Source organism: Carcharodon carcharias, chromosome 10 (assembly GCF_017639515.1).
Source record: "Carcharodon carcharias isolate sCarCar2 chromosome 10, sCarCar2.pri, whole genome shotgun sequence".
Classification (NCBI taxonomy): Eukaryota; Metazoa; Chordata; class Chondrichthyes; order Lamniformes; family Lamnidae; genus Carcharodon; species Carcharodon carcharias.
Genome location: NC_054476.1, coordinates 570,586 through 596,429, shown reverse-complemented (window position 1 = coordinate 596,429; position 25,844 = coordinate 570,586). Strand labels below are relative to the sequence as shown.

Sequence of the window (25,844 nt, the reverse complement as noted above, 5' to 3'; positions counted from 1 at the left end):
GTAGAGAATTTCTCCCCCTATTTCCACTGAATCCAGTTTTGCTAGGGCTCCTTGATGCCACACTTGGGTCAGTGCTGCTTTGATCTCAAGGGAAGTCAGTCTCATTTCACCTCGAGTATATTCTTTTGCCCATGTTTGGACCAAGGGTGTAATGAGGTCAGGAGCCAAGTGATCCTGGTGGTACCCAAACTGAGTATCAGTGAGCAGGTTATTGCTACGTATGTGTTGCTTAATAGTACTGTTGAAGACACCTTTCATTCACTTTGTTCATGACTGAGCGAAGGATGATAACTGGCTGGATTGGATTGTCCTGCTTTATGTGGACAGGACTTACCTGGGTAATTTTCCACACTGCTGCATAAATGCCAGTGTTGCCACTTTATTGGAACAGCTTAGCTAGGGGCACGGCTAGTCCTAGAGTAGAAGTCTTCAGTACTATTGCCGGGATGCTGTCAGGACCTATAACCTTTGCAGTATCCAGTGCCTTCAGCCATTTTCTGATATCGTGTGGAGTGAATTGAATTGGCTAAATATTGATATCTCTGATGCTGGGGACCTCGGGAGAAGGCTACAATGGACCATCAACTGTGCACACCTGGCTGAAGAGGGTTGCAAATGCTTCAACCTTGACTTTCGCACTCATGTTGGGCTCTCCCATCATTAAGGCTGAGGATATTTGTGGATCCTCCTGTTAGTTGCTTAATTGTCTACTATCATTCACGACTGACTTATCTAAGACTGCAGAGCTTTGACATGATCCGCTGGTTGTGGGATCACTTAGTTCTATAACCTGTGGCTTCTGCTGTTTGGCATACAAGTAGTCCTGTGTTGTGGCTTCACCAGGTTGACACCTCACTTTTATGTATGCCTGGTGCTGCTCCTGGCTTGCCCTCCTGTACCCTTCATTGAATCAGGGTTCCTGATTTTAATCCCTTGGCTTGGTGGCAATGGTAGAGTAAGGGATATGCCAGGCCATGAGGTTAGAAATTGTGGTCGAATACAATTCTATTGTTGCTGATGGCCCATAGTGCCTCATAGATGCTCAGTTGCTAGATTTGTTCTGAATCTATCCCATTTAGCATGGTAGTGGTGCCACAGTATTTTAAGTATAGAAAGCCTATCCAATACCTTTTCCTTATCAATTTTAAACCCTAAATGTATCTGAATTACTTCCTCTTTCACCATGACCCGTGCAGCATCACCTTCCTAAATAAAGACAGATGCAAAGTATTCATTTAATATCTCAGCAATGCCCCCTTGTCTAAATCACCTTTTTGCTCCCTAATTGGTCCCACTCCACCCTTTACCATCCTTTTCCTATTTGTATACCTATAGAAGATTTTGAGATTTCCTTTTTGTCTCTCTGTTTCTCTTATTTGCTTTGTCAATTCAGCTCTGAATCTTCTATATTCAGCCTGGTTCTCGGTTGGTATTATCCACCTGACATCGATCATAAGCACATTTTTCTTCCTCATCTTAATCCCTATATCTTTAGGCATCCAGGTGTTCTTAAATTTTAAAAATTCATTCAAGGGATGTGTGCTTCACTGGCTGGGCCAGCATTTATTGCCCATCCCTTGCTGCCCTTGGGAGGGTAGTTGCGAGCTGCCTTCTTAAACTGCTGCAGTCCCTGTGGTGTAGGTACACTCAGAGTGCTGTTAGGGAGGGATTTCCAGGATTTTGACAAAGTGACAGTAAAGGAACAGCAATATGTTTCCAAGTCAGGATGCTGAGTAATTGGCGGGGGGGGGGGGGGGGTGTCTGTGTGTGTGTTTGTGGGGGAGTCTTCCAGGTGATGGTATTCCCATCTATATGCTGCCCTTGTCCCTCTAGATCATAGTAGTAGTGGGTTTGAAAGATGCTGTCTAAGGAGCCTTGGTGAATTCCAGCAGGGCATCTTGTAAACGGTACACACGGCTGCTACTGTGCATCAGTGGTGGAGGGAGTGAATGTTTGTGGATATGGTGCCAATCATGCGGGCTGCTTTGTCCTGGATGGGGTCAAGCTTCTTGAGTGTTGCTGGAGCTGCACTCATCCAGGCAAGTGGACAGTATTCCATCACAATCCTGACGGACAGGCTGTGGGGAGTCAGGAGATGAGTTACTCGTCACAGGATTTCTAGCCTCTGGCCTGTCTTGCAGCCACAGTATTTATATGGCTAGTCCAATTCAGTTTCTGGTCATTGGTACTGGTAACCCCCAGGATGTTGATAGTGGGGGGGGGGTGGGGGGGGCAATTTTTATATATTATACATTAATACACTTCTGTTTCACCAGAAAGCAATTTTTTTTGTTCTAATCTTTAAATTAATTTATGCCTAAAATTCAAGTCAGAGGAATAAAAGCTATTTCTCACCTCTGAATCCATTAGCAGGTCCCCGATAACCATTCATTCCTCCTCGTGCATTGCGTGGACCACCACGTGATACTCCCCTGCTGTTGTAGAAAGCCTGTCCTGTGCGTGCAAAGCCTGTATTCTGTTGAGGCTGTTGGGATAGCTGATGAGCTGCTCCAGCAGGATGTGTTTGGTCTTGAGATGCATGGTAAGGACTAACCACTATGCAGTAAAGAAATAAACAGTAGTTTAATGCCATGTCATTTCAAGTCATGGCTACAGTCTCCAAAATAAAACATAAATGAAAAATGAGGTAACCATGACTCATTTTATCCATCGTGCACAACATTAACAATATTAACAAAATGCATTTGGAATTGCTTTAAGTTGATTTAAGGATTTGATAGGGTTGATAAGGAGAAATCAATTCCTTTGGTGGGACAATCCAGACAAAGGGGGCATAATCTTAAGAGTCAGGATGTTCAGGGGCAATATCAGAAATCTCCTTTTCACACAAATGGCAACAGAAATGTTGAACTCTGGATGGGAAGATAGACATATCCACCATTATGGTTTTGCAAATAAATGTTATTGTTCTTTTTCTTAACTGAGTAAAGTTAGCAATTTTAAAAATAAATCTGTAGTAAAAAGCTTTTCCCTTCCCATAAACCAGAATTGGTACTATGGCACAAACTTCTCAGTGATTACTTTGAGTGGTGCTAACTTTTACATGGCTACAATCAGCATTGCTCATGTCCAACAAGATGCACGCTTTGTGGATGCCATCCTTCCCTCAGCCCACAAAAGCTGTTAGAATCACAGAAGGGTTAGAGAGGGAGGTCATTTGGCCCAACACATATGTGCTGGCTCTCTGAAGGAGCAATTCATTTAGTGCCTCTCCCCTGCCTTTTCCCTGTAGCCCTACAAATTTTTACCACTTAGCTAATGATCCAATTTCCTTTTGAATGCCTCGATTGAATCTGCCTCCACCACATTATCAATCAATGAATTCCAAGTCCTAACCACTTGCTGTGCAAAAAGTTTTTCCTCATGTCACCAATGCTTCTTTTGCCATTACCTAATATCTGTGCCCCCTGGTTAGGCCCAGGACCATTGGAAATGCCAAAACTGAGATTGATATAATTGTTAAAGGTGTTAAAGGTTAAGGAATCAAGCATATACATCTGCCATGACTTGGTAGGCTAGAGGGGCCCAATGGATTACCCCTGTCCCTAGAATTCTGCAAGTGGTACAACCAAACAAACCTGCAGTTTTAAAATTTTAAAAAAGCTAGACCATTGCCAAAGCTCATAACTATTGTGCTCTTTCTTACAGGATTAAATCACGCCGAAGAGCACTGGTTCAACATTTTGACAATAAACCCCACTAGCACTCATTTTGAACAGATTTGTGTGTTATCGTCCAGTTCTATGATCAGAAACTGCACCATTCTACAAAGCATGCTTCTTGATGGACATGAGCATTACTGATTGTAGTCATGGAAAAGTTAGCACCACTCACAGTAATCACTGAGAAGTCTGTGCAGCAGTACCACTTCTCTGGTTTTGGGAGAAGGAAACATCCTTTAACCACAAATTTATTCTTAAAATCCAATTAAAAAATACCAAAATATAAAACATGATTTGCACAACCAAAATGCTTGATTGTCTTTCTGCCCTTCCATCATTCCCCCTCTCCTTTTTGCTTTGAAGTTAGCAATTTGACAACCTATAAGTATTGCACCCATGCAGACCTTCATGTGCTGGTGGGTTACTTGACCATGAAAGACATCCCCGACATTCAGGTACAAACATTTCCGGCATATAGTGGCCAGTTATCAGCAGTAGGAATGTTGGTCAATTTATCTAATGGCCAGAGCAGGCAGAAAAACTAGCAAAAGACTCAGAGGACAGATTAAGAAAAACAAAGCAACTAAAGTACGTCCGGGTTAAAGGATTATTGATGAACAGGGCTAAATAAATTAGAGCAAACTTAATGTTTGAAACTCACCAACTGGAAATACTGAAATTGAATATAACTGTTCAAAGACAAAAACAGTCAACAGATCACAAAAAATGCAACTTTGCGGGAAACAAAATTAAGATCCCAAACTGACATCAAAGTTTGAGCAAGACATGATCTTGCACATCCTTTCATTAACCAACATCAGAATTATCCATTCGCAGGAGACCATTATGAGGACTGGATGAACTAACCATACTTTTAAGGCCTTAGGAAAAAATATCGCAAGAAACAGATATTTCTGGACCACGTGTAGCCACAAACAGTTGGTTTCTTGGTGTCAAAGCAACCACGGATTCCTCGACAAAAATTTTCCTGGTACCAGGAGCGTTCCAAAGTGAACGTTTCACAGTCCTCCCTTAATTGCATAGTTCATTCAAGAAATAAACTGTCAGCAGCAGGTTCTGTTGGACTATTTATTTGGACAAGTTAAATTAAAAATTAAAAGGCTTTGCTCCAGCAAACTCTGAAATTAAAAGGCGCGGATCTAAGCACCACGCCACCCACTGCCCCCCCAAATGGAGTGGGTTTGTTTGCATTGGGTGGGAAGTTAAAATCCAAGGCGTCTTTGATGCTACTCATTTTCGATTTTTAACAAAGGTGAGATAGGTCACCATTATGCTGTCAGGAGCCATGCTTCTTATTGAAACCTTTTAAGGAGTTTGTGTGCCTTCATTTTAACAATAGGCTTATTTTTCAACTTTTGGCAACTGGGTTTCTGTGGCCTCAGGAAACCTGGCAGATAAAAAGCAAGGAGCTGGATCCCTAAGGCAAGTGTCATTACTTACTGCCTGTGGACCAGGACTAACAGGACTTTCCTTCCAACTATCCTGTGAAAAAAAATTAACACCTCCCCACCTGCCGCACCAATGCGCAACCTGTCATCTCCTGAAGACCAACCACGCTTTACCTCCACCTGTCCGAACTCATCTCCCCAACATCACTGAACCTACTTGCTCCTCATCTTGAAACCTGGGGTGGGTGGGTGGGGGGGGGGGGGGAATGGGGAATTTCCAATCTGGTCCAACAGCTTGCCAGGGAAACACATAGTTCCAGGTCTTCCATCAGAAGCATATTCTATAAATATCAGGACAAACTTTCCTTGCCATGAGAACAGAGGGATTGTGCTCAGCTTTGTGCTCACTGACATCAAAAGAAATCTGGTCCGTTTATCAAAACCACTGGAGTAAAAATAAAGAATATTCCTTCCTTACTTTACAGGTGGTGGTACGAACCATCTGATGAAGCGATGAGGGGACCCAAATTGTTCATGCATGCGTGGGGCCGAATACTTGTGCATGAAGTGATGTCATCAGAAACCCCAAAAATTGGAAATGGTTGCATAGTGTCATTTATTACTCCACATGAAAATCCCATTAACTTTTGCTTTCCTTATATTTAATTTTGAACCTCCAATTGGAGGGGACAGGGTGGGTGAAGAGGTGACATTAGTCTACAAAAATATTAAATCAGACTTTTTTTTTGCAATCTGCCCAATTTTCTCTTCCATTCACTCCACTGGAAAAGAATTTTGGGCAGGGTGTAAAACACTATTGCCCTATTTGCACTACCATTGAAGATCAATTTCACCCCAGGATCTTGAATATTAATAAGGGCTTTGGGATATTTGCAGTAGAAAACTCATCTGTCATTATTGTCCCTAAATGAGTCAGTCAGTGTGCCCTTTCTTTTGTTGATCTGCTACTTTACGACTCACATGTTTACCCTCTATCTGCTGAGATCAGACTGCAGCACAGTTTATCAACAATCAGAATAAACATGGCTTGAACCTGTGTGTAGAATTATCTGTTCACTGGGGCAGTGATACGCTGTCCTGAGAGCACATGCAGAATCAAGGGCAAAGGGAGGCAAGGGCACCCACTCAGGGTCTCTCTTTATAACTACAAACAGCCATTCCTGTTACTATTCGAATGGATCTTTGCTGTACCCATTCCACATTCCTAATAGTTATCCTGTAATCGGGTGCCCAGAACTACACATAAACACTAAGCATGGCCTAGGTCCGGCCTTGCACATCCATCACTTTCTTTGCCTCATGCCTCACCACTGACTGTCTAGGCCTCCAAAAACCAGACCCCAACCAGGTACCACAACTCTCCCCAAATTTCTTTGTCTCTCTCTCTTCCTTTATTGCTAATAGAAAGCTATTTATTTGACGTAGTGTCATAAAGCTATTAATTTATATAATATTATTAGAAAATATTTATCTTTTAAAATAGAGGTTTAGTCTTTGGGTGTGTCTTAATTGGATTAAAGCCAGCTAGCCTGGGTGGCTTTGATATCTACTAATTTTGAGATGTAAATAGAGAGATAGCATTCATTTGCATTTTTTGAATAGAGCATTCAAGAAGTGGGGTGAAAACTGACGCCTATCTAGCAGATACCAAGCAAAATGTTTATATTACTAATAAAATTGGTACTATGTAAGGGGTTTTACTGTTAGAGAGATTAAGTTCAGCGGCTGGTGATACAATAACAGTTGACATTTAATGGAGGTGGTAGGTGTAACTTCAATAGTTTTCACGTTTGCAGGGCAGAGGAAACGTGAGGTCAAACGGCAGCTGCAAGCCTCCCAAGTGTCTCCACATGAACCAAAAGTGAAAAAAACCTAATTTTGAATTCGTAAAGTGAAAATGCTTTGCCTGGTGTTTGGTTAAGTCTATGGGTTGCTGTTGCCTTAACGGAGAGTAGTTTGGAAATTTGTTAAAAAAGTGATGATAGTAGTAATTTGAAGCTATGTGTATATATATTTTAACCTGTGTAAATTAATAAAATGTTTAATTTAGTTTAATGTAAAGCCTCAAAAACTAGTGGTCTGATTCCTGAATTGAGAGTCGCATCACAAACATAACACTTCAAATTATTGGTGATGACAGTTGTTTAAAGTTTCCCTCTGGGATTTTTAAATAACTCTGCTTTACCAACTGCATCGTTCATAAGAGATAAAAACAAAAAACTGCGGATGCTGGAAATCCAAAACAAAAACAGAATTACCTGGAAAAACTCAGCAGGTCTGGCAGCATCGGCGGAGAAGAAAAGAGTTGATGTTTTGAGTCCTCATGACCCTTCCACAGAACTGAGTGAATATAAGGAGAGGGGTGAATATATGCTGGTTTAAGGTCGGGGGGGGTTGGGTGTGGGTGTGGGGGGAGGGGTGGTGTGTGTGTGTGTGTGTGTGTGTGTGTGTGTGTGGGTGGTTGTAGGGATAAGCAAGCAGTGATAGGAGCAGATAATCAAAAGATGTCACAGACAAAGGAACAAAGAAGTGTTGAAGGTGGTGATATTATCTAAACGAATGTGCTAATTAAGAATGGATGGTAGGGCACTCAAGGTATAGCTCTAGTGGGGGTGGGGGGGCATAAAAGATTTCAAAATAATGGAAATAGGTGGGAAGAGAAAAATCTATATAAATTATTGGAAATAAAACAAAAGGAAGTGGGAAGAAACAGAAAGCGGGTGGGGATGGACGAGGGAGCTCAAGACCTAAAGTTGTTGAATTCAATATTCAGTCCGGAAGGCTGTAAAGAGCCTAGTCGGAAGATGAGGTGCTATTCCTCCAGTTTGCGTTGGGCTTCACTGGAACAATGCAGCAGGCCAAGGACAGACATATGGGCAAGAGAGCAGGGTGGAGTGTTAAAATGGCAAGCAACAGGGAGGTTTGGGTCATTCTTGCGGACAGACCTCAGGTGTTCTGCAAAGCGGTCGCCCAGTTTACGTTTGGTCTCTCCATTGTAGAGTAGACTGCATTGGGAGCAACGAATACAGTAGACTAAGTTGGGGGAAATGCAAGTGAATTGCTGCTTCATTTAAAAGGAGTGTTTGGGCCCTTGGACGGTGAGGAGAGAGGAAGTGAAGGGGCAGGTGTTATATCTTTTGCATGGGCATGGGGAGGTGCCATAGGTGGGGATCGAGGAGTAGGTGGTGATGGAGGGGTGGACCAGGGTGTCCCGGAGGGAACGATCCCTACGGAATGCCGACAGGGGGGTAAAGGGAAGATGTGTTTGGTGGTGGCATCATGCTGGAGTTGGCGGAAATGGCGGAGGATGATTCGTTGAATGCGGAGGCTGGTGGGTTGATAAGTGAGGACAAGGGGGACCCTATCATGTTTCTGGGAGGGAGGAGAAGGCGTGAGGGTGGATGCGCGGGAGTTGGGCCGGACACAGTTGAGGGCCCTGTCAATGACCGTGGGTGGAAAACCTCGGTTAAGGAAGAAGGAGGACATGTCAGAGGAACTGTTTTTGAAGGTAGCATCATCGGAACAGATGCAACGGAGGCGAAGGAACTGAGAGAATGGGATGGAGTCCTTACAGGAAGCGGGGTGTCAGGAGCTGTAGTCGAGGTAGCTGTGGGAGTCGGTAGGCTTGTAATGGGTATTGGTGAACAGTCTATCACCAGAGATTGAGACAGAGAGGTCAAGGAAGGGAAGGGAAGTGTCAGAGATGGACCACGTGAAAATGATGGAGGGGTGGAGATTGGAAGCAAAATTAATAAATTTTTCCAAGTCCTGACGAGAGCATGAAGCAGCACCAAAATAATCATCGATGTACCAGAGAAAGAGTTGTGGAAGGGGGCCGGAGTAGGACTGCAACAAGGAATGTTCCACATACCCCATAAAGAGACAGGCATAGCTGGGGCCCATGCAGGTACTCATAGCCACACCTTTTATTTGGAGGAAGTGAGAGGAGTTGAAGGAGAAATTGTTCAGTGTGAGAACAAGTTCAGCCAGATGGAGGAGAGTAGTGGTGGATGGGGATTGTTCGGGCCTCTGTTCGAGGAAGAAGCTAAGGGCCCTCAGACCATCCTGGTGGGCGATGGAGGTGTAGAGGGATTGGATGTCCATGGTGAAGAGGAAGCGGTTGGGGCCAGGGAACTGGAAATTGTTGATGTGACGTAAGGTGTCAGAGGAATCACGGATGTAGGTGGGAAGGGACTGGACAAGGGGAGAGAGAAGGGAGTCAAGATAACGAGAAATGAGTTCCGTGGGGCAGGAGCAAGCTGACACGATCGGTCTACCGGGACAGTGCCGTTTGTGGATTTTGGGTAGGAGGTAGAAGCAAGCCGTCCAAGGTTGGGCGACTATCAGGTTGGAAGCTGTGGGAGGAAGACCCCTAGAGGAGATGAGGTCAGTGACAGTCCTGGAAACAATGGCTTGATGTTCATAACACCAAGCTATCTTTCATCTGCCCTAATGGTTCTTTGACTCTGCTGATGAAGCAACTTTGGGAATTTTATTCTAACGGCATTATATGTTCAATTCATACAAAATCGGCTTACACATCAGTTTTCAGATTTTATTTTAATTCCCCATATATAAAAATATACCAACTGGTCTGCTAAACTTTCAAAAGAATGGGGGTAGCCACATCTAAAGCACGTACCCATTCTTCTTTTACTTCTGACAACAGTTGGAACTGAAACATCAACCTATTTATTCCTCTTTGCAGCCCAAACTTAGTATTTTGTGTAATCCCTGCCTTTGTTTCAGATATTTTCAACTTTTTTTTATTCTCTCATCCAATTTAATTTCACTATACTGTCCATATGGTAATTAATTTCAGTACATTGCTTGCTCATTAAAAAATTACATATAAATGAATAACTATTAAAAAGAAAGAAAATTACCCTACCACAGCAGTCTAACAATTAAAATATGTATTTAAACTATTCCAATGCATTTAAAATCATCAGTAAGTCCCATCAGGAGTGCATATCGTCATACATACAAACTCCATTAAAAGCTCTTATGGCGAAGGGCACAAACAAGTTCAGGAACCAATTTGTTCTGCATGAGTGATTCTAGCCTTTTCCCTGAACGTAACCAACAGTAATACTGAAACAACAGGTGATTCGCATTGTTCATAACACTCTTTACTTTGGTTAAAATTCTTCATAAGCAAATTTCATCAAGATAGAAACAAAAACAGAAAATGCTGGAAGAACTCAGCACGTCTAACTGCATCTGTGGAGAGAAAAACAGAGTTAATGTTCCGGGTCTGTATGACTCTTCTTCAGAGCTAAGAGAAGTAAAAACGTGATGAAATTTATACTGTTTAAGGGAGGTGGAGCAGGTGAAGCTGAATAGGCCAGTGATAATTGGGGGCAAAGGAGAGATTGACAAAGATGTCATGGACAAGAGGACAAAGAGGGGTGTTAATGGTAGTGGTAAGGGCTAAAGGAGGTGCTGATGGTAGCATTGAGGTGAGAAAGCAGAACGTGATAATAGCAGGACAAGGGTAAGCACTCTAAAAAGAGCAACTCGAACAAGTGACAGATGGCTCTTGTGGAGGTGGGGTAGGGGGATGGGTTGGTGGTGGGGAAGTAAAAATGTGAATTTGTTCAGAAGAAGAGTTATACGGACTCAAAACGTTAGCTCTGTTTTTCTCTCCGCAGATGCTGTTAGATCTGCTGAGTTTTTCTTGCATTTTCTATTTTTGTTTCATATTTCCAGCATCTGCAGTATTTTGCTTTCATCTAGATAGATCTGCACATTAAATACCCTTCCTGCCTGGTTCAATAATCTCTGTACCCTTGGAGTCTGCTTTCCTAAGACCATCGTCCCAGGAGAGACATCCAAAAAGCCCTATAGAAGCATTTCAAGACTGTGAGATCTACTTGAAAAGATCTTAATTTTCTGAGGCAGTATAATCGTGTATATTCCCTGACCATCACTTCTGTACAGTGCTCTCTCCAATTCAACTATTTCGATACCTAGATAAATGTAGTTAGTAACTACTGCAATGTGCACATCATGAATGTTCATAAGAATAATATTAATTGGCTTTTTCCTAAAGCCTTTAACTAGTTTTTTCGCCATTTTCATTCAGTCTAAGAGGATTGTTCTCGTACCGTTTTACAAACTTCTCCATAGAGTTCCTTTAGTTTACTTCATTATTCCGAATGAGGCCCATGAGTACCTATTCTCTCTTTCATTCATCGCACAGTATAAAGTACAACAAATCGTCATAATGCAACTCAAAAGGGTACATTTTCACACCAGGTTTTATTCAGCAAAGTATCTCATAGAAACACAAAAGATTTATGGCTCAGAGGAAGCCATCAGATCATTGTACCTGTGCCAGCTGAAAGAGAGTTACTCAGCTATTGGGCTGTAACCCTGTAGGTAAACTGCACTTGAAGTATTTTTGGAATGCAATTACAGTTTCTATCTCTACCAGCTTGCACTGTTCTCTGGATCAAAAAGTCTCAACTCCCCTCTGATCCTGCTACCAGTTACATTGAACCTATGCCCCATTGTTACTGACCTCTGTTAATGCCAACTGGTTCTTCCTAACCACTAACTAGGTCCCTCATAATTTTACATATCCCCATAAAATCTCCCCATAGCCTCCTGCGTTCCAAAGAAGACAACGTCAGCCTATCCAATCTTTCCTCAGCTAAAGTTCTACCTGGCAATATCCTCGGTAAATCCCCTCTGTATCCTCCCTTGTGCAACCACATCCTGCCTGTGAAATGATACTCTAGCTGCAGTCTAACTAGTGTTTTTGTCCTTAGCAGTCAATTATTACTAATGCTCTACATGATACAGAGACCCTGCCTTACAAATGGCCCACAGCCTTTCATATGCTAAAGCTAAAAACAGGCACTGCATGAGTAAAGGGAGCTACGTTTCCCTTGATGTGTCGTAATGTGCTTTGACAAGGGGATTTGCTATTTCCAAACTCATTTTTTAATGGTTTTATTTAATTCATGTTCCTAAAGCAAATTGTCCAGAAACGACAAGTGTGTCATAAAGCTGATCTTAAACAAAGCTAAATTCGTGTGCACTTTTATTTATATCTTGTTGCAACAGAAAAAACATCAAGTTGAAGATAAAACTTGAACATTAATTTCCTGCAAAAGTGAAATGTGTTTGTAACTTTCATCAAAAGACAAATGAAACTTCTGTCTGTGCAAGATTAGATAAACTCACCAATGAGTACTCATGGGCATTCCTACATGAGTTATGGGCTAGCAAAGTAATCGTTTGAGCTTGCAAAAACCCACAAGTTAAAACATTTTTGACAAAAGATTGTTCAGCATCAGAACTTAAACTTTACTGACAAGAACAAATGGTCATGCTTTCCAGGAGCATCATAATTTGAACAGTGAGTTTCCATAGGTCAGAAATAGCAACACCAAGTCTTTGAAAATTATGAACCCTGATCTAGCAGTTTCCAAAAGATGAAGGTGGTGAAATTGCAATCATGGTGCCTAATACTTTCACCTGGCATTAAGAGATTTTACAATACAACCTTTCCTAGGTGCAAAATATGACTGTGATTAAACTTTGACCCCAAACAGAATTCTCTGTAAATGCATGACTGGCAAACTAAGTCTAAAGCTGGGTGAATGAACCTAGTCATATTAAAATGTACTCGATTTAACTAAGGTGGACACAACTTATATTAATATAGCACCAAGCACCAAGAAATAATAGGTCAGGTGACAAAATCTTGACCAAAGAGGTAGGTTTTGAGGAGTGTCAAAGGAGGAAAGTGAGATAGAGAGGCAGAGAGGTGTGGGCAGGAAATTGCACAGCTTAGGGCTGAAGCTACTGAACGTGCAACCGCCAACGGTAGAGCGACTAAAATCCAGAACACACAAACAGCCACAATTAGATGGATGCAGATGTCTGAGGGCTGTGGGGTTCAAAGAGATTACAAGGATAGGAAGAGGTGAGGCCATGGAGGGTTTTGAAAACAACTTTAAAATCAAGACGTTGCTATACCAGGAGCCAATGTATATCAGCAGCACAGGGGTGATTGGAGGACAGGACTTCTTGTGAGTTAAGACACAGACAGCAGTGTTTTAGATGACCCCAAGGTTACAGGGGGTATAATATGTAAGACAGCCATAAGTACAAAAGAAACTCAAATTTAGAGCCAATATAGGCATGAATACTCTCCAATCCAGAAATATTAGCAAAATTTAAACAAAATTCATATTCTAAAATCACAGCCACAAAGGTCCAATTATAGACAAGTTACTTCATGACAATCAAAAGGGAAAAAAAAATCAGCAACAGTACACACTTATCTGTATTTGGAAGGCTTCCTTACCAGTTGTAAGCGTCTCCTGCTGCAATTCAGGCTGCTCAACCTGATGCTGGGGCTGGCTGTTGAAGCCTTGGCTGTAGCTGGGTTGGTATGGACTCTGTTGTTTGAGGGTGTCAGGGTCACTGGCAGGAGGCACTGGTGCATTCATATTAAACACCTTTCAAAAAATGTTGGAGGTGATAAAAGGAGCAGATAATTAACTTTTAAAACTAGCTCTAATGGATCCTTTAAAACTGTACCATCATATAAGCAATTGGGGCAGTTATTCAAGTTCAAATGTTTAAATGCAAAATACTGAGGATGCTGGAAATCTGAAACAAAAACAAAAATTGCTGGAAAAACTCAGCAGGTCTGAAAGCATCCGTGGAGAAAAAGACAGCTAACATTTCAAGTCCATATGACTCTTCTTCAGAACTAAAGAGAAGAAAAATGTGGTGAAATGACAGGGCAAAAGAGACAAGCAGAAATCCTGTCGGAGAGAAGTCCTGTCAGTTTTCCAGCATCCACAGTATTTTGCTTTTATCTTAGTGTTTAATTGACTGCCTCTTCTCTTCCAGGAATGCTTACCTTGAAGAAGTACTATTCTTCTCTGACAGGATTTTTGCTTGTCTCTTTTGCCTTGTCATTTCACCATATTTTTCTTCTCTTCAGTTCTGAAGTCATACAGGCTCGAAATGTTAACTGTCTTTCTCTCCACAGATGCTGTCAGGCCTGCTGAGTTTTTCTAGCAATTTTTGTTTTTGTTCCAAATGTTTAGATATTGCATTAGTCTAATATAAAAATGTTTAACTTGAAGAGATCAGTTTCCAAATAGAAATATGTCACTCAACCTTTCCCAAGCAAACTTTTCAAAATTATAATTGTACTTTGCAGCTATAAATTGATTTAGTCAACAAATTAATTTCAAAATTCATTAACAAAGGTAATTCTTGCATGCAGAAAAAGGGCAGCTAAGAAAGACAGTTAAAGGAGCATTGGCATAATGCTTTGAAGAGTCATATGGGCTGGAAACGTTAACTCTGTTCCTCTTTCCACAGATGCTGCCAGACCCGAGTTTTTCCAGCATTTTCTGTTTTATTTCAGATTTCCAGCATCCACAGTGTTTTACTTTTAGGAACATAAGCATCCTGACCAAAAGATGGCAGGCCAAGGAAGGCAAAGAGGAAGAGAAGAACATTCTTCTCATCAGATATGGTTCACTGGCCAGCGGGAGCATTTATACATGATCATCACCTCTTCCCCACTCAGCTTGGTTGCATAGATTGGTTGGCTTTAAGATTTCCATGGAAGGTGGGAGATAGAGGATGATTAGAAAGGAAATCCAACTGGCTAAGCCTGTTCAAAAACAGAATTACCTGGAAAAACTCAGCAGGTCTGGCAGCATCGGCGGAGAAGAAAAGAGTTGATGTTTCGAGTCCTCATGACCCTTCAACAGAACTGAGTGAATATTAGAAGAGGGGTGAAATGTAAGCTGGTTTAAGGTGGGGGCGGGGGGGAAAGAGAAGTGGGGGGGGGGTGGTGTGGTTGTAGGGACAAGCAAGCGGTGATAGGAGCAGATAATCAAAAGATGTCACAGACAAAGGAACAAAGAAGTGTTGAAGGTGGTGATATTATCTAAACAAATGTGCTAATTAAGAATGGATGGCAGGGCACTCAAGGTACAGTTCTAGTGGGGGTGGGGTGGAAAGACCAGCAGGGCATACAAGATTTAAAAATAATGGAAATAGGTGGGAAAAGAAAAATCTATATAAATTATTGGAAATAAAACAAAAGGAAGGGGGAAGAAACAGAAAGGGGGTGGGGATGGAGGAGGGAGTTCAAGATCTAAAGTTGTTGAATTCAATATTCAGTCCGGAAGGCTGTAAAGTGCCTAGTCGGAAGATGAGGTGCTGTTCCTCCAGTTTGCGTTGGGCTTCACTGGAACAATGCAGCAAGCCAAGGACAGACATGTGGGCAAGAGAGCAGGGTGGAGTGTTAAAATGGCAAGAGACAGGGTAGTTTGGATCATTCTTGCGGACAGAACACAGGTGTTCTGCAAAGCGGTCGCCCTGTTTACATTTGGTCTCTCCAATATAGAGGAGACCGCATTGGGAGCGACGAATGCAGTAGTCTAAGTTGGGGGAAATGCAAGTGAAATGCTGCTTCACTTGAATGGAGTGTTTGGGCCCTTGGACGGTGAGAAAAGGGGAAGTGAAGGGGCAGGTGTATCATCTTCTGCGGTTGCATGAGAAGGTGGGGTGGGAGGGGGTTGAGGAGTAGGAGGTGATGGAGGAGTGGACCAGGGTGTCCTGGAGGGAATGATCCCTACGAAGTGTCGACAGGGGGATGAAGGGAAGATGTGTTTGGTGGTGGCATCATGCTGGAGTTGGCGGAAATGGCGGAGGATGATCCTTTGAATGCGGAGGCTGGTGGGGTGATAAGTGAGGACAAGGGGGACCCTATCATGCTTCTGGAAGGGAGGAGCAGGCGTGAGGGCGGATGAGCGGGAGATGGGCCGGACACGGTTGAGGGCCCTGTCAACGACCGTGGGTGGAAAACCTCGGTTAAGGAAGAAGGAGGACATGTCAGAGGAATTGTTTTTGAAGGTAGCATCATCAGAACAGATGCGACAGAGGTGAAGGAACTGAGAGAATGGGATGGAGTCCTTACAGGAAGCGGGGTGTGAGGAGCTGTAGTTGAGGTAGCTGTGGGAGTCGGTAGGCTTGTAATGGATATTGGGGAACAGTCTATCACCAGAAATTGAGACAGAGAGATCAAGGAAGGGAAGGGAAGTGTCAGAGATGGACCATGTGAAAATGATGGAGGGGTGGAGATTGGAAGCAAAATTAATTAATTTTTCCAAGTCCCGACGAGAGCATGAAGCAGCACCGAAGCAATCATCGATGTACCAGAGAAAGAGTTGTGGGAGGGGGCCGGAGTAGGACTGGAACAAGGAATGTTCCACGTACCCATAAAGAGACAGGCATAGCCCTCAGACCATCCTGGTGGGGGATGGAGGTGTAGAGGGATTGGACGTCCATGGTGAAGAGGAAGCGGTTGGCACCAGGGAACTGGAAATTGTTGATGTGACGTAAGGTGTCAGAGGAATCACGGATGTAGGTGAGAAGGGACTGGACAAGGGGAAAGATAAAGGAGTCAAGATAAAGAGAAATGAGTTCCGTGGGGCAGGAGCAGGCTGACACGATCGGTCTACCGGGACAGGTCTGTTTGTGGATTTTGGGTAGGAGGTAGAAGCCGTACATCCGAGGTTGGGCAACTATCAGGTTGGAAGCTGTGGGAGGAAGATCTCCAGAGGAGGTGAGGTCAGTGACAGTCCTGGAAACAATGGCTTGATGTTCAGTGGTGGGGTCATGGTCCAGGGAGAGGTAGGAGGAAGTGTCTGTGAGTTGACGCTCAGCCTCTGCGAAGTAGAGGTCAGTGCACCAGACAACAACAGCACCACCCTTGTCAGCGGGTTTGATGACAATGTTGGGGTTGGACCTGAGAGAACGGAGTGCAGTAAGTTCAGAGAAAGACAGATTAGAATGGGTGAGAGGAGCAGTGAAATTGAGTCAACTCTTTTCTTCTCTGCAGATGTTGCCAGACCTGCTGAGTTTTTCCAGGTAATTCTGTTTTTGTTTTGGATTTCCAGCATCCGCAGTTTTTTGTTTTTATGGCTAAGCCTGTTACCTGATCAGAAAGAAATGTCCAACAGGAACATAAGTTATTATGTCTGTTGTAGAGGGAAGATGGGTGGGAGGGCTGTCACAGGCCTGAAAGTCATTCAGGAGCCTCTACAAGATACAAGTTTCCAGATGACAGAGGTTATGTTCAGGCCCCTGCCAATTCTTTTAATTCAAGCCATCCATCCACAAAGGATGGGGGAAGAATCAGATGTGTGATATTGCACTTTCCAGACCAAAGTCCCTCTGACATTTAGATAAAAACAAAAAACTGCAGATGCTGGAAATCTAAAACAAAATGTTGTGAAATATGCTCTATTTTTAGTATGAAACTTGTAGATTGGACCTTAATGTCCCTTTAAAACTTACTTCTGTATTGGCCATTGTGTTAGTGCATCAAAACGCTGCCAGACCTGCTGAGTTTTTCCAGGTAATTCTGTTTTTGTTTTGTTTCTGACATTTATCTGAGAAGAGAGGCCTTACAACCAATCAATTCATGGCACCATGTTTTGATGCACTAACACAATGGCCAATACAGAAGTAAGTTTTAAAGGGACATTAAGGTCCAATCTACAAGTTTCATACTAAAAATAGAGCATATTTCACAACTATCAGTCCCATTTATTTTGTGTTTTTACTTTGGTTTCACTGTTGGGACCTTGGTTTAATTTGATTTCCCAGACTTGCTAGGCTAGTTTATATCGCAACGGTCATGAGCCTGCTCTGGCAACTTAATACTTCCATGTTTAAATCTGCTCCTGAACCAGCTCTCACCTCCTGCTGATACCCAAGACTTATCGCTGCTGGATACCATTGCATGACCGGTCATGTTTCTACTGGATTCTTCTTACTCAATAAAATGCTCCTCTCACCACCTGGCCAGCTATGATCCATTCCAAATGTTGTCAAATAATCCATTTCTCTACCTCATACCCCTCTCGCCAGGTTTGAGAACTTGAAAAACAGTTCATATACAGCACTTTACCCACAACGCCGAGACATCACATTTTAGAGGTGGTCACCCTGCAGTTTAAGCATGTGCAAGCAGAGAGGAAAGAGAATGGGTGACCACCAGATAGTCAAGGGGGATCAGCCAGGTAGTTTGAAATCCTGAGTGCATCTTGCTCTGCAACCAGTACTCAGTTCTGAATATAGAATAGGGTGATGGTTCTTCTGGGGAATAGAGCCAAGGCAACAAGCGCAATGGATGGCTCAGTTGAATGGGGGGGGGGGGGGGGGGGGGGGGGGGGGGGGGGTGGCGGCTGGGTGGGGTGAAACAGGAAGGTCAGGGAAGCAATAATGACAGGAGATTCAATAGTTAGGGGAACAGACAGGCATTTCTGCAGCCACAGACATGATTCCAGGGTGGTAAGTTGCCTCCCTAATGCCAGGTTCAAGGATGTCACTGAGTGGCTGCAGAATTTTCTAAGGGGAGGGTGAACAGCCAGACATTATGGTTCATAAAGGTCTCAATGATATAAATAGGAAGAGGGATTAAGCCCTTCAGAGGCTTTGGGGAGCTGGTAAATAAATTTAAAATGAAGGGCCTCAAAAAGCAGCAATTTCCAGATTGCTCCAGGTGCTATGTGCTAGCAGGAAGCTAGTGCAGGTTAATATGTGGTTGGAGATTTGGTGCAGAAGGAAGGGTGGGCTTTAAATTCCTGGGGCATTAGGGCTGGTTAAGGGGGAGATGGAATTCGCTAAAGCTGGTTATGTTGCACTTCAACAGGGTCAGCTAGCTTGGCATGGAGATCAGAACCAGAATGCAAATTCAGAAGGGAGACAAGTATACACAAGTATATAAAAAGGAAAAGATTAGCTCAAGTAAGCATTGGTCACTTAGGAGGTTGAAACTGGGAAATTAATAATGGAAACAAAGAAATGGCAGAGAATTTCAACAAGTATTCTGTATCTGTCTTCACAGTAGAAGACATAAAAAACATCCCAAGAATAGTAGAAAAGTAAAAGTCTAAAGGGAGAGGGGAATTTAAAACAATCACGATCACTAGAGAAAATCGTACTCGGAAAACTAATAAGACTGTTGACTTGACCTGATGGCCTGCACCTAAGGGTCTTAAAAGAAGTGGGTGCATAGATACTGGATGCATTGGTTGCAATCTTCCAAGATTCAATCAAGGACCCAGCAGATTGAAAATCCACAAATATAACATCTCTATTCGAGGAGGAGACGACAACGGACAGAAAGCAGGAAACTAGGCTAGTTAGCCTAACCTTTGTCATAGGGAAAATGCTAGAATCCATTATTAAGGAGGTAATAGGACATTTAAAAAAATCATAATAAGCAGTGCCAACATGGTATTGTGAAAGGGAAATCATGTTTGACAAATTAATTAGAGTTCTTCTGATGATTTAACAAGCAGGGTGGATAAAGAGAAACAAACAAGGTGTAGTATACTTGGATTTCCAAAAGGCATTCGATAAGATGCCACATAAAAGTTTACTGCACAAGGTATCAGCTCATGGTGTTGGAGGTGATATATTAGCATGGAAAGAGGGTTTGCTAGCTAACGGAAACAGAGTTGGGATAAATGGGTCATTTTCAATTTGGCAAACTGTAACTGGTAGAGTGCCACAGGGATCAGTGCTAGGCCTCAACTATTTCTGATCTGCATTCATGATTTGGACGGAGGGATCAACCACATTGTAGCCAAAGTTGCTGATGATTCAAAGATGGATTGGAGAGCAAGTTGTGAGGAGTATACAATGGTAGCTAGGTTAAGTGAGTGGGCAAAAATTTGGCAAACGGAGTACAATGTGGGAAAATTTGAAGTTGTCAACTTTAGCAGAAAGGATAGAAAAGCAGCATTTCAAGTGGAAAGAGGCTGAGCAGTACACAAAGGGATCTTCGTACATGTATCAAAAAACATTGGTTTGAAGGTACAGCAAGTAATTAGGAAGTCCAAATGATTATTTGGCCTTTATTGCAAGGACAAAGGAGCAAAAGTGTAGGAACGTCTTATTATAACTGTACAGGGCATTGCTGAGCCTGCATCTAAAGTGCCATGTACAGTTTTGTCTTCTTACATAATGAGGAATATACTTGCATTGGAAGCAGTTTGGAGAAGGTTCACTATGCTGATTCTTGGAATGAAGGTTATGAAGAAAGGTTGAGCAGAGCGGGTCTATACTCATTGGGGTTTAGAAGAATGCGGGGTAATCTTACTGAAACATAAGATTCTGAGGGGCTCAACAGGAGAGATGCTGTGAGGATGTTTCCTCTTGTAAGAGAATCTAGAACTAGGGGGCGTAGGTTAAAAATAAGGGGTCTCCAATTTATGATAGAAATGAGGAGGAATTCTACTCTGAGGGTGGTTAGACTTTAGAATTCTCTTCCCAATGAACAATGAAGGCCGGGCCATTAACCATATTCAAGGCTGAGTTAGACAGATTTTTGATTGACAATGGCAACATGGGTTATAGGGGGACAGGCAGGAAAGTAGAGTTGAGGCCACAATCAAATCAGTCATTATCTTATTGAAAGTGGAGCAGGCTTGAGGGTCTGAATGGCCTACTCCAGCTCCTATTCCATTTTATCTCATGAGAGAAGCAAAGCTGGAAACGGAAGGCAGAAAACAGACAGGAATTTCCTCCTCCATCCACTTTGAGCACCTTGCCCTATTCCGCACCTTTCTTTTAAATTATTTATCTAAGCTCAGTTTCGCCTCATTCTTCCTCCATTAGCCTGACCCATTCTTTGTCAATTAAATCCCTACCTTATCCGCCACATCCCACTCTTCTGTAAGAATTATACATTTTTCTTGAGGCTTGCTGCCCAGAAACTTATGCACCACTCCAGATAGGGTATGTCCAAGACTCCTTACAGCAGAATAGCTGTGAAAAGTTGCAACTGCATTTTCTCATCTATTTCCTTTAATAGTAATAATGGTGAAAACCATTAAATCCCAAGATGTCATCTTAAGCCCTGTTATTCTCTCTATTACTATTTCATTACCTACATTAAATTTACCAATGTATTTCGCATTTGCAAGTTCCTTTACAGTGCTGGTATTTTGTCCTGTTCTTCCTAATAACATGTGGATCGTACATCCAGCTAAAGACTCACAAGCTCAACAGCTTATAATTAGGAAGGAAATAGAGAAACGAGGTGAAATATAAACTAGTAAAGGGGGGTGGGACAGCTAGAGCTCAACAGGGAACCAGTGATAGGTGGAGGCAGAGAAGAGATTGCCAAAGATGTCATAGACAAAAGGGTGTTGATGGTGGTGATATTATCTAAGGAATGTACGAATGGGGACATTAAGGGTAGCAAGCAGGACAAGCTAGTGGCAAATGGCCATAGTGGGGGTGGGGTGGGGGGAAGGGATCGAAATGGACTAAAAGGTGGAGATGAAACAATAGACTGAAGTAAGTTTAAAAATAGGTGGGAAGAGAAAAATATATTTGTAAAAAAAATATAAATTATTGGAAAAGGGGGGATTGGAAAGGGGGTGGGGATGGAGGAGAGAGCTCATGATCTGAAATTGTTGAACTCAAAGTGCCTAGTTGGAAGATGAGGTGCTGTTCCTCCAGTTTGCATTAAGCTTCACAGGAACATTGCAGCAGGCCAAGGACGGACATGTGGGCATGAGAGCAGGGTGGCGTGTTGAAATGGCAAGCGACGGGGAGGTCTGGGTCATGCTTGCGGACAGACTGAAGGTGTTCCGCGAAGCGGTCACCCAGTCTGCGTTTGATCTCTCCAATGTAGAGGAAACCGCATTGGGAGCAACGAATGAAGTGGACTAAATTGAGGGAAGTGCAAGTAAACCGCTGCTTCATTTGAAAGGAGTGTTTAATTGACTGCCACCTCTCTTCAAGGGATCTTGAAGAAGTATTCACTTGAAGAAGTATTGCTCTCACCTGCTGAGTTTTTCCAGTATTTTTGTTTTTGTTCTAGATTTCCAGCATCCGCAGTACTTTGCTTTTACCTTATAATTAGCATTGTTGTATTACATGGAATTTCTTATTTAGCAGAGATTTAAGGAACTGCCATTTTCAAATTTCATTCTGGTTGAGATTCGGCTACATGCATAAATATCAAAATTCAATCATTTAGGTGGATGATTTATACAACACAACTTGGGCCCCAGCTATGCCTGTCTCTTTATGGGGTATGTGGAACATTCCTTGTTCCAGTCCTACTCCGGCCCCCTTCCACAACTCTTTCTCCGGTACATCGATGATTACTTCGGCGCTGCTTCATGCTCTCGTCGGGACTTGGAAAAATTTATTAATTTTGCTTCCAATCTCCACCCCTCCATCATTTTCACGTGGTCCATCTCTGACACTTCCCTTCCCTTCCTTGACCTCTCTGTCTCAATCTCTGGTGATAGACTGTCCACCAATATCCATTACAAACCCACCGACTCCCACAGCTACCTCGACTACAGCTCCTCACAACCCGCTTCAGTACTATTTCCAGAAAATTATCAGAGCCCATAGAATTTGCAGTAACCAGTGCCTTCAGCATTTATCGATATCACACGGAGTGAATGGAATTGGCTGAAGACTGGCATCCGTGATGCTGGGGACCTTTGGAGGAGGCAGAGATAGATCATCCACTTGGCATTGCTGGCTGAAGATTGTTGCGAATGCCTTCTCTTTTACACTGATGTGCTAGGCTTCCCCATTGAGGATGGGGGTATCTGTGGATCCTCCTTTCTCCAATGAGTTGTTTAATTGTCCACCACCTTTCACAACTGGGGTGTGGCAGGACTTTTATTTATTCATTCTAGGGATGTAGGCGTCATTGGCTAAGCCATCATTTATTATCCATCCCTAATTATTCGGGAGGCATTTAAGAGACAGTCACATTGCTGAGCATCTGAAGTCACATGAGGCCAATTAAGGATAGCAGATTTCCTTCCCTAAAGGACATTAGTGAACCAGATGGGTTTTTTATGACAATTGGCAATGATTTTGTAAGTCATCATCAGATTTAATTCCAGATTTTTTTTTATTGAATTCGAATTTCACTATCTGCCACGGTGGGATTTGAAACTAGGTCCCTAGAGCATTACCCTGGGTCTCTGAAATTTTTTCTTTTTTATTCATTCATGGGAATGGGGACGTCGCTGGCTAGGCCAGCATTTATTGCCATACCCTAAGTGCCCTCCGAACAAGGGAATTAAGAGTTAACCATATGGAGTCACATGTAGGCCAGGCCAGGTAAGGAGAGCAGATTTCCTTCCCTAAAGGACATTAGTGAACCAGATGGGTTTTTTTTTTTTTTACAACAGTCAACAATGGCTTCATAGTCAACATCAGACTTTTTATTGAATTCAAATTCCACCATCTGCCTTGGCGGGATTCGAACCCGGGTGCCAGGTTCGGAAGCATTACCCTGGGTCTCTGGATCACTAGTCCAGCGGCAATACCACTACACTATGCAGCGTTGTTCCAGTGAAGCTCAACGCAAACTGGAGGAACAGCACCTCATCTTCTGACTAGGCACTTTACAGCCTTCCGGAGTGAATATTGAGTTCAACAATTTTAGATCATGAACTCTCCTCTCCATCCCCACCCCCTTTCCGATCCCCCTTTTTTCCAATAATTTATGTAGATTTTGCTTTTCCCCATTTTTTTCCCATTATTTTTAAATGTATTTCCATCCATTGTTTTATCACTACCTTTTAGCCTATTTCAATCCCTTCCCTCCACCCCACACTCCACTGTACCTCGCTCATCCTACTTTCTACCCTTAATGTCACCTATTAGCACCTTAGATAATATCACCACCTTCAACCTCTTTGTCCTTTTGACTAAGGCATTTTTTGGCTACCTCCACCTATCACTGGCCCTCTATCCAGCTCTACCTGTCCACAATGCCCCCCCACCACCTTAAACCAGCTCATATTTCACTCTTTTCTATTTTTTCTTAGTTCTGCTGAAGAGTCATACGGACTCGAAACGTTAACTGTGTTCCTCTCCGCAGATGCTGTCAGACCTGCTGAGTTTTTCCAGGTATTTTTATTTCTATTATAAAAGACGTGGTAACAGAACACTTGGAAAGAATTAACAGGATTAGACAAAGTCAGCATGGGTTTATGAAAGGGAAACCATGTTTAATCTGGAGTTTTTTGAGGATGTCACTAGTAGAACCAGTGGACGTGGTGTATTTGGATTTCAAGAAGGCTTTTGATAAGGTCCTACATAAGAGGCTACTGGGCAAAATTAAAGCACATGGGATCAGGGGTAATATACTGAAACAGATTGAGATTTGGTTGACAGGCCAGAAAGAGAGTGGGAATAAATTAGTCTTTTTCCGGGTGGCAGGCAGTGACTAGTGATGAACCGCAAGGATCAGTGCTTGGGCCCCAGCTATTCATGATATATATAAATGACTTGGATGAGGGAACCAAATGCAACATTTCCAAGCTTGCAGACGACACAAAACTGGACGGGGTTGCGAATTGTGGGGAGGATGCAAGGAGGCTTCAGGGTGATTTAGATAAGTTGTGTGTGTGGGCAAACACATGGCAGAATAAATGTGAAATTATACGCTTCGGAGTGAAAAACAGAAAAGGCAGAGTGTTATTTAAATGGCGATATATAGGGAAATGTGGATATACAAAGGGATCTGGGTGTCCTTGTGCACCAGTCAAGGAAAGTAAACAGGCCGGTGCAGCAAGCAATTAGGAAGGCAAATGGGATGTTGGCCTTCATTGCAAGAGGATGAGAGTTCAGAAGTAGGGATGTCTTACTGCAGTTATATAGGGCCTTGATGAGACCACACCTGGGGTATTGCGTGCAGTTATAGTCTCCCTACCTAAGAAAGGATATGCTTGCCATAGAGGGAGTGCAGCAAAGGTTCTCTAGGCTGATACCTGGAATGGCAGGACTGTTGTGTGAGGAGAGGTTGGTTCAACTGGGCCTGTATTCACTAGAGTTTAGAAGAATGAGAGGGGATCTGACTGAAATGTATAAAATTCTAACAGGGCTAGACAGACTGGATGCAGGGAGGATGTTTCCCCTGGTTGGGGAGTCTAGAACCAGGGGCCACAGTCTCAGGATATGGGCCATTTTGGACTGAGATGATGAAAACTTTTCTTCGCTCAGAAGGCTGTGGAGGCCGGGTCACTGAGTATATTCAAGAAAGAAATTGATAATTTTTTGGATATTAGGGGCATCAAGGGTTATAGAGAGAAAGATGGAATATACATTGAGATAGAGGATCAGCTATGATCATACTGAATAACTGAGCAGGCTCAAAGGGCCGAATGGCGTACTCCTGCTCTTGTTTCGATGGTTACTAGTCCAGTGACAATGCCACTATGCCACCACCTCCCTTGCAGAGCTTGGATCCAATCAGTTGGTTGTGGGATCGCTTTGCTCTGGTCTATTGCTTGCGCTTAGGACTACTTGCGTGCCAAACAGCTTGTGTTGCAGCTTCCCCAGGTTGCCACTTCATTTTTAGGTATGCACTCTTGCATTCTCCATTGAACCAGGGTTGATCCCCTGGCTTAGCGGTAATGGTAAAGTGGGGGATATGCTGGGCCACAAGGTTACAGGCTATGGTCGAGTACAATTCTGCTGCTGCTGATGGCCCACAGCCTTGTCTTGATTTGCTAGATCTGTTTGATCAAAACTCTATCCCATCTAGCACGCTGGTAGTGCCGCACAACACTATGTCAGGCTGTTGCTGACCAGTCTGTGAGAGAGCATTCCCAATTTTGGCTCTAGCCCCAAGATGACTTTGCAAGGTCGACAGGGCTGAGTTTACCATTGTTGT

General features: G+C 43.0%; 1 protein-coding gene across 1 annotated transcript in view; it reads right to left on the bottom strand.

The window, feature by feature from the left end:
- The window catches only part of caprin1b (cell cycle associated protein 1b), a 200,413-nt gene that overhangs the window by 28,646 nt on the left and 145,923 nt on the right, over nt 1–25,844 (bottom strand). Inside the window, exons 14-15 of the mRNA XM_041197734.1 lie at nt 13,437–13,590; nt 2,356–2,556 (exon numbers count right to left, since the gene is read on the bottom strand). Of these exons, the coding sequence (XP_041053668.1) occupies nt 2,356–2,556; nt 13,437–13,590 (355 nt within the window). The remainder of the gene's footprint in view (nt 1–2,355; nt 2,557–13,436; nt 13,591–25,844) is intronic.